At 39.4% G+C, this 16,069-nt stretch overlaps 1 protein-coding gene across 1 annotated transcript in view; it reads right to left on the bottom strand.

Annotated features, from left to right (window-relative positions):
• LOC136858359 (uncharacterized) overlaps positions 1–16,069 on the bottom strand; it is a 362,414-nt gene that overhangs the window by 168,840 nt on the left and 177,505 nt on the right. Inside the window, exon 4 of the mRNA XM_068225517.1 lies at positions 6,150–6,231. Within this exon, the coding sequence (XP_068081618.1) occupies positions 6,150–6,231 (82 nt within the window). The remainder of the gene's footprint in view (positions 1–6,149; positions 6,232–16,069) is intronic.

Below are 16,069 nucleotides of genomic sequence, written 5' to 3'. Positions count from 1 at the left end.
ATAATACTGCCTTGAGGAACTCCCCTCTTAATAATTACAGCTTCGCCTACTCTAATTCTCTGAGTTCTAGGAATATAGCCACCCATTCAGTCACTCTTTTTTCCTAGTCCAGTTGCACTCATTTTTGCCAGTAGTCTCCCATGATCTACCCTATCACATGCCTTAGATAGGTCAATCACGATATAGTCCATTTGACCTCCTGAATCCAGGATACCTGCTATATCTTGGTGGATCCTACAAGCTGAGGTTCAGTGGAATAACCTTTGTGAAGGAAGCCACGAGAAAATGCTTTCAGATGCCCACAGGAGGCTGAGTGTATGCCGTTTCAATCCTAAGAGCGGCATGGGTGACTTCAAGTACTTTCTCCTTTTGTAGCTTAATGATTGGATTCGCATTTCCAGCAATGAGGGAAACTCCTAATCTGAAGTGTTTGCTGTAAATAATGTTCTGGTAATTCGTCCACGAATCCTCTCATTGAGCCTTAAAGCAAAACAATCAATATCTGCCTATAGTATGAGTTATAGTTCTAAGATGTAGTCAGTCTGACAGATGAAGGACAGTGTAAAGCATATTACTCGATAAATGCAATGTTTGAGCTCCCTTTCACCATGGCCGAGGGGTTAGAACTGTATATTAGCTTTCCACCCACTTGTTCCAGTTATAATACTAATGGGAGATGTTAATTCTAGTTAGACAAATGGAAAGGGTTAAACTCAAAGAGGTGTCGGTTCAAAGCGTTTTCTCACGGCCTCCTTCCCAGTTTGTACTAGGAGTGGTACTAAAATCATACACGATATCAGGCAAACTTCCCTTACCCAATGTTCATGGATTTGTTGACCATGATTTTCCGAACCTCTAAAACAAAGTAGCAATAGCAATATACATTGGAGGTCAGGTGTGATCAAATAATGCCATTCACCAATCTTGGGACAATTTTACCTAGATTTTCATTTCAGCATTTGTGAATGCTGTAATGATGGCTTTGCTTTACCACGGTACGTTCTTCACAATTTCCTGCCTAAGGAGCCGATCCCTAGCGAAAATAAGGTACCTGTTCTAAGATTTCTCGGTGGTTTTAAAGGCTAGAGTGAATATTCCAGTTGTATTCATGGTGTGTCAAGATGAGACTGTTAATCGAGCAACAGTAGTTGCAATGCAGTCAAAACAATACCTCCTCCGTTTGTAAAAATGGTATAACACTGTCAGATACGAAAGCAAATTTCCTAGAATTAAAATATATACATTTTGGAGAATGGAAGGCAAAGGTAATGGTGACCTTGGTGTCTGTAAAGTGTTCAAATATGCATGTGAGCAATTATTTGTATAGCAGTTACAAGTGATATTCGGAGCAGCTGACATTTCCCAGCTAGAACACATTATTCTCTCCTCATCCTGATTATGAAGACATGTATGTTTGGAATACATTATCCTCTGGGCATCGCCAGGTTGGAGGAAGCTGATTTGCTGTTGAAAAACAATTTACTAGGGCCAACTAATCAAACTTCAAACTAGGATGGTGAGTTTTAAAATATATCCAAAATTCTTGATACACCGACATTTTTGGGGTCGTCTGGGTGATGAATGACTTATTATTTCGTATAGCAACAAAACTAGCTCTTTCAATTAAATCCCTTCTTGTCGTATGTCTCATCGTGCGATTTACTTCGTCTCATGCGCGATTAAAGCGATCGGGCGAGATTTACCAGAAATATGTATTCGGAGGCACATAGATTGATTCACAAGTAGAAAGTGGAGCAAAAACACATAGCAGTACCACATTTTAAGGGGTGTAAAGGTAGTTACATAAGACGATGATTGATTTGTTAGATTAATGTAAATCGGGCGAGTTGGCCGTGCGGTTAGGGGCGCGCAGATGTGAGCTTGCATCCGGCAGATAGTGGGTTCAAACCCCACTGTCGGCAGCCCTGAAGATAGTTTTCCATGGTTTCCCATCTTCATACCAGGCAAATGCTAGGGCTGTACCTTAATTGGATGCCGTTATGCATCACTAGACCAAGCGCCAAAAGTTGGTTGCGAGATAATCGCGTTTAAATTTCGTTCTATGTGTAAATTCGAGCGAATATAATTTTGCTAAATATGATATTACTGGTGTTGTAGGATAATAGATTGTACCTTCTCACCAAATTTCAACATTTTTATACTCGCACTACATACATTTTCTTGAGAAAATGGCGTTTAGTCTACTGATGCAATTTAAGGTTTTTCTCAAGTGCGAATAATGTATCACGATGCTACACCAATAACCCCTAACTATTGAGTATCTACTGAGTAAAACATCAAAAAATATAACGTGGCGGCAGCCATGATTAAAAACTGAATCTCCTAGTCTGGAAAGGCCCGCTAAGTGCTTGATCCACTACGAGCCGCGTCACAACTCCGGTACATTATTTAAGTTTTAGATGGAGAAATTCTAGAAGGGAGGCTATTCTCTAAAGTCGTTGCTATAATGACTTACTGATTTGAGGAATTTCAACTTATCTAAGTCAAATACAAATGGTAAAATTTGAGCCATTGTAGTCTATACAATTTTTGAATGGATTTTCCTTCACGATAGGCCTATTATATTCTGAGAGTACAGTATTGACGTGATATTTTTAAGCCTATGGGTAAGTTTTGTTCCGCTTGAGACAGAAAAAGTGATTAAAGATGTTTTGTCCCATAAATACACACAAATCACTGGACAGGTAATAAACTGTTGCTCTCAGTTCATTCAAACTCGAAATCAGGATCTCCATTAAATCCATCTACTTCATCCACGATGGCAGAATCTACTTGAAGATTCTGATAAAATTGTTTGGCATCTGCAGGTATTAAGTGCATCAGCGAACCAAAGTCTCTTAGTTTGGCTTCAGAGATAGGTTTTCCTTTTGGCCACAAAGGTATTAATGCCTGGTGAAAGGGAACTCTACTTTCCCGTGGTCATCCCTGTCTTGACTTATTTAGATTTACTTCCTGAGATTCACCATCAAATTCTAGAGAATGATTTTCAGACTCAACCTTCTTAACAAGCTGCATTCGTAGCATTGTCCTTCTCCTTACTTTTGGAAGTACTTGATACATCGCTGAACTTCGTCACTTGATAAACCACTCAATGTATCACCACGTAAAAATGTCAGCACTATCGAAAACGCGGGCTCCCTCGTTGTCTTCCGCGCGCAATGTGAGGAATGTGGCGCTTGGTCTAATGATGCAAACTGGAACGTCGCATAGTCTACTGATGCAATTTACATTTTTACTGATTCCCGCTTTGTCGCTTAGGTTTTCTGTTTACTAACAATTAACGGCCTCTTGTAATGCAGTGGGGAATTTTTTATAAATTGTTCAAGCCTTCCTCTACAAGATGGCGCTAAAATCTCAATTTTCGTTAAATGGCGCTTAGTCTACTGATGCATAACGGCATCCAATTAAGGCCACGGCCGCTTCCTTGCCACTCCTAGGCCTTTCATCTCCCATCGTCGCCATAAGAATTATCTGTGTCGGTGCGACGTAAAACAAATAATTATTTATTATCGTTCCGGCCATCTATGGACCACGTTTTACAGTCTTTACGTTATTTTTCACCAGTCCTGACTTCACATTCTGCCAGTACTTCTTCATCCTTGCACTGACTTCTTTCTTCTGTTCTTCTGTGTAGGTTCTCTTCTTCTTCTTCTTCTTCTTCTTCTTCTTCTTCTTCTTCTTCTTCACAAGTTCTTCCTCAGTCTCCTGGAAACCCTTGAACTCCTTCACTTTTTGTCTAAATTTGTTTCTGTCCAGTACGTCCTCTTTTTCTACTCCTATCCTGGCCAGGTCGGTCCTTACTTCCCGAAACCATTTTGGTTCCGTCTTCCTTAGGCTGAAGAAGCTGAAAATCCTTTTTGTCAGTAAAACAAATAATAATAATAATAATAATAATAAGAAGAAGAAGAAGTCGGAGGGTCTGACTTACAAGGGCTGCACAATAAGAAGTAGTAGTAGTAGTAGTAGTAGTAGTAGTAGTAGTAGTAGTAGTAGTAGTAGTAGTAGTAGTAGTAGTTTGGTGGTGAAGAAGATCAACCAGTGAAGGTAAAAAAACATAATGTCTAGTGCCATATCTCTCTTATCATCTACATTAACACGAACATGCACTAATAATCACAGAAACATTTCTTAATGCCATTCGTCGTCCCGGAACGGTCATGGTTTGACACACACTGTAGCAAGTCGCGTCATCTGTTTCTCCATTTATTAGTCTGTTTTATTTAAACTGGTGTATATTTACTTTAGTTTCTGCCACTTTCTGTATCAATCTATACAATTTTGTCTAGTGCGCTTTAGAAGTTGGGGGAGCATTCTTTTACACTTGAAATTAACAAACTGTTTCTTACTCTGCGACACATGAAAGGTATAGCTAAACCTCTTCGGAAGTAATCATTTAACTTGCTTTAGTTACTGCCAAACGATGAAAAGGGGAAGGCAAGAATGGAGAAGAGATGATATTATAAATGTCAAATGATGAATAGGGGAAGGTCAAAATGGAGAACAGATGATATTATGAATTACCAAAGTCTCGTGGTGGCTGAAGTAGCAGAATCTGCTTGAGAATGAGTACTTGGGTAGCATTCTATACAGAGCTGTGTAATTATTGTTTTGATTAGGACCGGATGTTTATGCGGTCATAGGTTAGAATGCAGACTTACTGAAGCGAGTAATAAGTTGAGTCTACCCGTACGACGGTAATGCTATGAGGTTTGCATAAACATTAGGGGTTCGGCCCATTAGAACCCCTAGAATTTATGTTACTCACACTACATTACGTTAGGGCGGGCTAGTCGACATTTCGTACTAAGTAATTTTGTTAGCAGGAAATGTCGACTAGCCCCCTCTAACAACTTTAACTGTAAACCTGTTGTCCCGATTATGTACTTGACTCATGTGAAGGAATATCAGATTTTAAAATTCTCAACAGTAAGCAAGCTGTTCTGAGTTTCAACCACCCCGTGGTCTTATAATAAAATGAAGGCGGATATATACCCCATGAAAAAAGGGTAATACACTAAAAACTTAAACTATTTTCCGACGCACTTACCACTGTACAGAGGACTAAAAAAGCCTTTAAAACGTAATCTACAAACATGAACAAATAGAGAAGTGTAGCCCTAATGAGTAGAAACGTGTAGTAGATTTAAGTGGTTGTTTGTGCAGTAGACATAGCCATTTGAAATCTAAACCAGCGGGACGTGACTTAAATGTCAAAAATCCAACATGCGCTGGGAGGGTTTCGAATTACGGTCACCTTGGTAGTAGGGTATTCAGTTATCACGTCCAGTTAGAAATATCTGCCACAATGACAAAGATATTGGCATTTCAATGAAAATATCCGATTCGTTCAAGAATGATTGGCCGTGCTAAATAGCACAGACGGATGAGGCGCTGTTTTCCTAACCCCAACTTGTCAAGTTCGATCCTGGCTCAGTCCGGTGGTATTTGGAGGTGTTCAAATACGTCAGCCTCGTATAGGTAGATTTTCTGGAGCGTAAAAGAACCCCTGAGGGACAGAATTTTGGCACCTCGGCGTCTCCGAAAACCGTAAAATGTAGTTAGTGATACTTATAAACCAAAAACATTATAAAACAAGAATAATTGTTAATAAGGTGTCTACAGAACAGATGTTACATATTCGCTTTATCGAAATGTTAACTATAAAAGCGATCAAGATAACAGAAACAAACATACAAACTTGCCAATATATATGCAATGTCATCCGAAAAACATTCAGTAGCTCGATAGCTGCAGTCGCTTAAGTGCGGCCAGTATCCAGTAATCGGAAGATAGTGGGTTCGAGCCCCACTGTCGGCAGCCCTGAAGATGGTTTTCCGTGGTTTCCCATTTTCACACCAGGCAAATGACGGGGCTGTACTTTAATTAAGTCCACGGCCGCTTCCTTCCAGTTCCTAGGCCTTTACTCTCCCATCGTCGCCATAAGACATATCTGTGTCGGTGCGACGTTAAGCAAAATAGCAAAAAAAGAAAATAAAGTAAGGTAACGTGGCTACTATCTGGGTGAGGAATATGTAGCTGACATCCTATCCTGAGAATAGATTTCTGTAGGTTTCAGGCAGAATTCCAGTAATGGAACTAGAAACACAAATAGATAAATAATACATTACCTTCTGCAGAGCTCGGCTGCCTGTTCCCACGAATGTCGTATACTAAAGAACTTGTAGCAGTGTAATCCTCTGAGTTCCCAGCCTGCAACATAGAAATATTCGTACCTGTTTGAAAACGGCTAGGAAAGAGGGCAAATTATCATCAAATCAACAAAAATAAGACATGGGGTATACTCATTCTTGCTTTGTCTGACTGGGGCTCCTAGATGTAGATACAGAAGACAGAATAGCATAATTTTGATTAATGATCTTAACATTGCTTTTTGTTACTCTATAACTTGACAGTCTACTATATAATTAGTTAAATCACCAGTTACTACACAAGGAATCTGAGGTGACACAGTCACCCTGCCCAGTAGTAATTAGAAATAGCTTGAAGTAACTGCAACAGTTCTGTGTACTGAGTGAGAATGCCTCGAACCTGTTTCGTTGCGGTGTCTGTACTACGGTGCGCAAATCAGTAGGTAGATTTGGGAAAGACATCGAGCACATGGAGAGATATACTTCTAGAATAAACAAGAATGAGATTTTATTCCACTTCTCTTGTAAGATGTGTTTACTGGAGACTTAATACACTCTACTTCAATTCTTCGAATCAGTCTTAAATTCCTGACAGAGCCAAGGTTCAAATTCCGGCAAATCGGGGCAAAACTAATGAACTATTACCTACACTGCCGAGCTGGACAATATGGAAAAACTAAGGGTGTATGACACTCTTATGTTGGTTTAATCTTCTTCTTTCGCTTTTACCACATATTTCTGGTCACGGGTGCGAAATGTGTTGCACATATGGATTTGGCCCTCTGTTAGGTCGAATACCCTTCTTGACACCAACCCTAAATAGAGGGATGTAATCACTATTGCTTGTTTCTCTGGTGATTGGTAATTGGTTTGTCGTTCGAATACGAAGAGGCCGTAAAATGGAGTGAAGTCCATATGTGGGGAACTGTTCACACCGGCGACCCCATCAGGTTGTGGGATAAGCGGCAAAAGAAAATAGAAGACTAAGAATGATATTTAAACATTACTCTGTACGTTCACACTGGATCTGTGTGGTTTATTATAGCTTCACAGAGCAATGCTTTTTTTTTAAACTTCGTAAATCGGACGTTCACTAGGTTTTACCTACAGTAGGTCTGTGTTCCACTTCTTTGTGCCGGAGCTGGTGGGATGAGAGCCCCTACTGACCGACCTACGTTACCATGGTGAGATGAGGTCGTTTCCAATGAAGATTTTACAGAGTTCCGGTCTGATCAATGACTAGGTAGTTAACAAGAATGATTAACCTACTGCAATCCGGATGTAGTCGTGCGTTTGTCTTAGCCCCTCCTTGTACTCCTTACTGCACACACAGTTATATAATAGTGCCGAGACAGGTGAAATCTAATTGGCCAAGAAACCTGTGAAGTCCACTTGGCTCCGTGATTTAGAAAGTTTCTTCAGTACTCAAGCGCGTACTTTCTCAATGATGGAGTCAACCAGTCAGTAATACGTTCTGTAACTAAAGACGGTAACGGTTCCCACGCATATAGCCTGGTTAGTAACATACAGTATACCACCTGCTTGCCCTCCTGAAAAGGATGATAGGATTTAGGCCTGTGAAAGCTTAATGACCAAAGGATTGCAACTTCTGCATCATATGAGGCGTAAGCAAGATGAAAATATTTATGCTAGTTACTGGACGTTTTGTTCATAATAGCGACATGTAATTTAGTACCTTTGTCGATAATTCGGTATATAATGAGGGCGATCTTACAAGGACACCTTGCTAACAAGGAGATCCACTGATCAATAAACGTGCTAGCCAAGGTGAGAACTTTCTGTATGTGTACTGAAAATTGATCAAATAGTTGGGACACGTTGGCAGAGTTTCCTTGTTAGTTTTAAAGGACAGTTTATAGGAGAGTATTCGCGTCCGTCTGTGTGATTAAGCGCCCGTGATCTGTGCCAGGTATTGCGGAATCATCTGAGCCGGTCGACATTCATGAATGCTTATCAGTGAGAGACATGGGTCCGCAAATGCACTTAAGAGATTCTTTTCAGCAGAAATTCCCGACTCTTCGAGTATCTTACAACCATTAGCAGGTATACGGATGTTAACTTGTACGAGGTAAAGCGTTATCAGCGTGATAAATCCTTTCGGCACCGGGCGAGTTGGCCGTGCGCGTAGAGGCGGGCGGCTGTGAGCTTGCATCCGGGAGATACTAGGTTCGAATCCCACTATCGGCAGCCCTGAAGATGGTTTTTCGTGGTTTCCCATTTTCACACCAGGCAAATGCTGGGGCTGTACCTTAATTAAGGCCACGGCCGATTCCTTCCAACTCCTAGGCCTTTCCTATCCCATCGTCGCCTTAAGACCTATCTGTGTCGGTGCGACGTAAAGCCCCTAGCAAAAAAAAAAATCCTTTCGGCCGTTATTCTTGACTTTCCCAACCGGAGCTGCTATCTCACCATCATATAGCTCCTCAACTGACCTCATGTACCTCCAACCAGTCCTCGGTTACAGGTAAAAATCTCTTACCTGATCGTGAATTGAACGCGGAGCCTCTGAGTAAGAGGCAGTCTCGTTACCCCTAGACCGTGCAGCCCGGAAAATACTTAGGTATTTTACAACCATCGGCTGTGAAATCTTACGTTGTTTATTTTTTAAATGTTTTGTTTACTTCGCACCGACTTAGACAGGTCATTTGACGACGATGGTATAGAAAAGGTCTACTGTAGGACTGGGAAGGAAGCGACCGTGGCCTTAATTAAGGTACTGCCCCAGCATTTGCCTGGTGTAAAAATGGGGAAACTACAGAAAACCATCTTCAGGACTGCTGACAGTGAGATTCGAATTCACTACCTTTCCAATGCATGCTGGCTGCTACATGATCCAAACCCCGTGGCCAACTAACTCGGCTTACTCCGTTTCAATAATGTTATTTGATTAACATCTATTCAGGGTCCCGCGGTGAAAAAGGAATTTGGAGAACGTAAACTTTTTCCTCTGGAATGCTCCACTCCCCCAATGAATCACAACTACATTTTACATCTTTTAGCCCTTCTTCTTGTAGACCGCTTGCCATCTCGTTGTCTGCGTAGCTTAATTGGTTAGACGCTCTCCTTGAATACTCAAGGTTGCGGGACAGAATGCTGTCATTTGTAAGAGTGAGTTTTAATAGCACATTCAAGAACTGTTATTCGGGACAAAAGTCTGGCACCCCAGCAATTCTTAATAGCAATGGCCGTTAAAGAGCGAATGAATAAATTACATCATTATCAGTTATATTAAGGTTTAATGCTATTCGGCTCCTTGGCCGAGTGGTCAGCGAACTGGTCTTCGGCTCAGAGGGTGCTGGGTTTGGTTCCCAGTCGGGCCGTGGTGGTTAATTTCTACAGCTTGGTAACTGGGTGTTTGTGTTTGTCCCCAACACATTTCTCTTCATATTCACAGAACACAACATCACAGAAACACACAATAGTAAGTACGTCCCTCCAAATAAGGTTTGAGTCAGGAAGGGCATCTGGCCGCAAAATTGGGCCAGATCCAAATGTGCAACACAGTTCACACCCATAACCTCATCAGTGTGGTAAAATCGGTAGAAGAGGAATAAGATGAATATATTAATGTCGTGATGATTGTAAACAGACAAGACAGACTGACCTCTCCAGTCCTGTATTCATGTTTTTCTCACAAATGAGTGAATGAGGTCTTAAATAATTCATGTCCGGTACTCACACAATAAATGGTAGATAAAATGCATAAAGAAATTCCAGTTCACGTCGTCCTGCTGATGGTAGTAACTACGCTCTATTGTTTTGATGTAGGTTAGTTATGAAAGTGCAGTGATGAAAAGACGTAAAGGGAGATGACTGAACATAATATTGTCTGTTTTAGCTGTGCAACACGGTTACTTCATCATGTTTCAAAAGACGTCATGTCAATTAGTATACAGTAGAATAGAGGTTAAGTTGCCCTCTTCCTTACAAAATTGTGAGTGTTCCTGAATCATGCGTCGATGGAGTTGTATTTCGCCCAGTTCTCTAATTCGGAATATAGTAGTAACAAACGACTGACGCTACCCTGATCTAATGAACACGTAAGAAAGTACAGTAGACAGGTAAGCAAAAGTGCCCATACTCCTTGTTTCCAAAGGGAAATTCTTGATTTCAGCACTCCGCGCTCACTCACAGAGGGAATTCTCTGGTGGAAGACATCTTTCTGATGATCTCTTGAACAGTTTTCTGAGCCGTAAAAGTAGATATGAAAACGTGTATGCGAGTATTATATTGGTATCTGTACTGATGGGTGTGTTTTAAAATCATTAATTTGGGTTAAAATTGGAAAGGAGGTGATTATGCCCTATATGTTACCATAGGAACCATTTCGACATTTGCTAGTTGGGTAAATGGATCGCTGAGAGAGTGATTTACCTCTCTTCTCAGTTATGTTATCTGAAGCTGATTTCACTTCATTGTAGATCTTAATACAGTGATGTATAGGCCTATATTTTGAAATAATTCATTAGCCACACAATATTAATACAATATTTGAAGATACAGGAAGATACTGAGCTAACTAAGGTGCCACGAACGATATTAAGTAAGAACAATTAGTTGATAGTGGTCAAAAAATATGACAATATATTAAACATTAATACATTTTTCGCAAAGTTATGAGGTAACAGATTCTGAGCGATATGAGTTTGTAACCTACATTTTCACTTATACTGTACATTTCTCGATGGATTTTCGGCCTCAATACCTTAATAATGTTTATTTACGAAACCGAAGGCTAGAGCAAAATATTAGATACTTAGATTGCTTGCAGAAGTTATGCCAATCGGTATGAAATTCAATATCATCATTTTTTCAAACTAACAACATATTCCATGGTTAAACATTTCTTGAAAGAACACATTTCCATCACAGCGAAGACTGATCAGAGGTGCAAATAAGTTCCGCACACTACAGGTTAAGCTCACCCATACATTCAGTAGGTCCGCTACGTGACCTATTCCTCAATAGCTTCGCGACCTCAATAACTTTTTACCGTTTGCGGAACATACCGCTGGAATACAATGATAAAACACCTTTTTCTTTGATGAAGGCTCCTAGTATTAGAGATGGCCTTATATTATTTCAGTACACGATGTTTCTCTGTATTCCGGGCAGTCTACCACGTCAATTGTGACACAAGTCTCTTAGCACAAAACATGATGGTAAGATGATTCTTTTCCAGAAAGGAAGGAGCAATAAATTAAGAAGATATTTCGTAAACTACTGGATGTATTTCTAAACCTATATTCTTCTTCTAACTAGATACGGCTCCATGTCTGAATGGTCAGTGTCGTGGCCTTTGGTTCAGCGGTTCCCGGGTTCGATTCCTGGCAGGATCGGGTAGTTTAACGGCGTCTGGTTAATTTCATCAGGGTGTGGGGAAAAAGCGCAAGAGGAAGAAGATGATTCTTGTTCTTACTAGGAACTGAATTTCACATGTTTTACCACAGCCTTGTGCTGTACAGTAAATATGGGTTCCATTAACTTCATCTGCCATTCATCATCGCCGTGGGAATACTAGCTTTCCAGCAGATCTGTCGACATTTTTGTTATATTAATACTCGTTCGAAAAGTCCCTGCCTTATCTGGTAGGCAATTTTAAGGCAGAAAATATACTCCAGTATGCTCAGTGTCGCTCGCTGATAATAAAACTTCTGTCAAAATGATAATAATTGCATTAGGAAATTACAAGATGTTGTTGTGAATTGTTCGAAATTTCATTCTTTCTTTGACGCTATATCTCAGAAGAAAGGTTTTTTTTGAAGTTTAAAGGCTCAGTGTTTTCTTCATTGTTGAGCAGCATATTTTAGAAGATTTTCTACCTTTAAAATGTCCTTTGGAGAATAGAGCGAAACCTACGATATAGCAATAATTTTTCACAAATTATAGACATTCAACTCTTTGTTTGTCATTGCAGTGAGATTTTCATTTGGAACGACCATACGTAGTACTTCTGTTGTCCTCATAGTTTTGAAACGTTGTCTTCTCCTCCGTCTTGCAATGCCTCGTGGTCACCCTCGTCACAATAAGTACTTTGATGTTAGTGAATTGCGAATCATGATGCAGAACTAGCTAACGAACCGAACTTTCCAAATAAAAGCCTTCCAAGTATCTCCACCCCTTCCTACATATTCCTATGCACCAATATGTTACTATAGTTAGCAGCATTTCTACGAAATACAGTTGTGTTCGCAAGAGAGTGCTCTAGCCTGATGTGAAGGAGAAATGTCCTATCAGCTGAATGAATGTGATTTTATATCATAACATTCATACAAAACGTCAGATTAATACTAATTAGCAACCTCTACAGGATCACGACAAATCAGACACAAATGCCTATAAAGAGCTCACAATGGGTGAGATATTTGGGTTGACCATGATTAAGGACTTAAAACTACCATTGCTTCCATTCACCTTTCATAAGCTCCTTCCTTTCATCTTTCTCATCCGACGATCTTTAAACAATTATTGTTCTTTTCCTATCCTATGCTTCGTTTGTTAAATGGTAGGGCAGTTTTATGAATTCTGTACCTCTCGTACTTACTGTAACATAGATTCAGGCTTTCTAAGTTTGTACGAAGATATAATTAGTGAGATGTTTAAAAGGTGAATCTAAAATAGAAAGGGACATAGAATTTCACGCAATTGTCCAATTGTTAAACAAAAATTAGATCGTACAGGGAGAGACAATGAAATTATTTTGTATAATAAGAAGTATGAGATACGGGAAATTAAAGAAAACAGGAAAAGAAAAGCACTATTGTAAATAATGAAGGATAAGATCATGTTTATCCTAGAATATGCAACACTATTCAACACCTAGAACTTAAAGATTCTTCTAGTATGAAACGTTGTTCTTCTTATTCTTTTTCTACCGCTTTCCCACATCTGTGAGGTCGCGGGTGCGAACTGTGTCGCACATGTGGATTTGGTTGTTTTACGGCCGGATGCCCTTCCTGACGCCAACCCTATATGGAGGGAAGTAATCACTATTGCGTGTCGTGGTTGGTAGTGAAGTGTTCTGTGTGAATATGAAGGGGAGAGTGTTGGGACGGACACAAAGATCCAGTCCCCGAGCCAGAAGAATTCATCAGACGCGTTTACAATCCCCGACCCGGCTGGGAATCGAACTCGGGACCCTCTGAACCGAAGGTCAGTACGCTGACTATTCGGCCAACGAGTCGGACAGAACTTAAAAGATTATTATAACAGGCAAAACGAGTATAGACTACAACTGATTCCAAATTGTAATTCATAATGTATACGATCATATAATTGTAATATGGATATTAATGAATGCATATATCAACAATCTGAGTTACAATAAAAGAATCCTTTCACCCCAGTTTCTAATGATCAGAGACTACAGTAATTTATTATACTGGAATGTACTGGATGCCTTAGTCAATAAATACAATATACTTTCAAGCTTGATCTCTTCTAGCACAATACTCGACTTGCTTTAGATGAGGAGATGACTAGAATGAAAATAAGCGGCTGTTGGCCTTGTAGAGTTGCAATGCTGGGGCACGTCTGCGGCGCGACCCACTAAAGAGCGTGAGTAGCAGGCACAATATCTGCTTCTTCATTTCCTCTCGTCTCAGCACTTCATGCTTCAGAAACTCAGGTTATTAACATTTTCCCAGGGACACCTGGAACAATTCCGGTATTATCTACGGCAGTACCCAACAGAACTACAAGCTATTTAAAAACGACTTGAAGAGTTATGTGTATTAACAACAGAATTGTAGATTTATTTCAAATGTATTTGCTCCCTTCCTTTTTAAAAGCAATAATATTAAAAATATCTCGTTATTTGCTCACTTACGTTTATTATTGAATTCTGAGGCATAGTTGTCTTTACCATATATCAGAGAGAACAAGACAGACATGCCTTAAATTTTTTGGCGTATTTCGTTAATCAAACGCGATATCACATGGCTTCGGCATTTTAAGTATTCACTTACATTATTTACTTTACTAGAGAATATTTTGAGAGATCATTAGTGTATGTGTTTAATGCAATTCTTATAAGTTTCGTATCCTGCATTAGTACATCATTATATTAAGAGATTCTGAGAATATAATCAGATGTTGTAAATAAGCCAAAATTATACATTTGGAATCAAAACGCTGTCTCTTCAGACATGCCAATAATCGTTTGGTAAGAATAACGATGTGGCCACAGCGATGATATATAACATAAACAAATGCCAGGGTGAGTGAGTTATACGGTAGAGCACTGGATTTCCGAATCCAAGTTGTCGGGCTCGACCCTGGCTCAGTCAATGGTATTTGGAAGTATCAGTAAACTATTGGTCACCTACTTACGACGCTCTGGTGTGCCGAATAAGGCCTTTGTGAGCAGGGGCATACAAATATCGAAAGCCTCGATATCAATCTTGTGATGTCACCTCTATGCACTACCCTTTTAATTAAATCACGGAATATTTTCTCTTAATATTCCTTCTTCTACAGAAGGTACCTTTGTCACTAAGGATTGTCTTCTTTATTCTTTATATTATCATTATAATTATTGTACATCTTTTATTCTAAATTGAACTTATATTACTGAATTCGTATTGCACGATATTCTTTGTCAGTTTGGCAATTACAGACGTTTGAAGAAGAATAAAAATACCGTTGTGCAAAAGAAATTCTGCAGGAGAAAATTCCGGTAACTCGGTGTCTCCAAAAACCTTGAGAAAGTAGTTTGTGAGTCGTAAATCCATTTTATACAGCATTATGCCCATCTGAGGAACGCGATAGAACTTATTTGACTAATGTTGGTTTTTTCTACTGGAAACTACTGGACATAAAGAAATGAAATTTTGGGGATACATTTTTATTACAAACCATTCGTGCCTCCGTTACTGTTCGACGTATGAAGTCAAAATTTCACATTTTGGTCGCTTCTACCGCCTAAATGTTAAATAAGATTGGATTTTGAAACATTCCTATTCTATGGAGGTTCACACGAGTGTTAGATACAAAAATAAATCATAATTCTTCCAAAACCATTTGACGTACGAACTGAGAATGCTTTTACAAGCTCAGCCGAGAGTGGACTCTCTACAGTAAAATGTAAAACTCGGAAAGATAACTTTCAGTTTTAAACTGTAGCAAAGCACGGGCATCCTGCTAGTAAAATATAAGCATTAAATTTTCACTGAAGGAACTTGGAGAAACTATACTTAGGATAACAACTGTCTGTACCTGAACAACGGAACTCGTATCTCCTAATGGTGCAGCTTCCCAGTCCTATTGTGAAACTGAATTATTGCCCTCGACTACGATGATAAGAGAAAGTGTTATGTACTCTACACCCGTGTTTATTTGTGAGATAAAAATGTTCGTCGAGGCTTGATACGATACGAAGCATCCGGAATGGCATAGGTAATTACATCATTATCTTAATTTTGTTCATTTTTTAGTTTTTCGATGGATACTTTCAGTGTTAAAATTATGAAAGTGACATGTTTAGATCAGCTAAGGAGTAATTAGTGAAAAATCTTCGCTAGAATGAGTATCCTAATGAGTCATTAAGACGAACCAACTGTTCTATTTAATTAGTGTTCTCGGAAGTGCAAATAGTTATTTCCATAACGGAGAAGTTCTCAAGAGTCTTTATATCCTGACAATGAGATCTTGAGTTCAAAGTAGGAGCAACAGCAAAATTATCTTGCAAAAGACGTTCTCTCATATAGCCATGTAATCATGCAAATTCAGTAGCTTTCAACGACTTGTATAGTGATATATCATGTAAAATTGTAAAATTGCTAATCGTATTTGCTCCAAATATTTATTTCAGTAGTTTCGCATTTCAAGGTCAGTTTTATGATTTACTGGAACTAAACGTTGGTAAAATTTTGTGATTT

Source organism: Anabrus simplex, chromosome 1, assembly GCF_040414725.1.
Source record: "Anabrus simplex isolate iqAnaSimp1 chromosome 1, ASM4041472v1, whole genome shotgun sequence".
In the NCBI taxonomy this organism is placed as follows: domain Eukaryota; kingdom Metazoa; phylum Arthropoda; class Insecta; order Orthoptera; family Tettigoniidae; genus Anabrus; species Anabrus simplex.
Note: the sequence above shows the minus strand (reverse complement) of the source record. Positions and strands in the feature narration are given on the sequence as shown.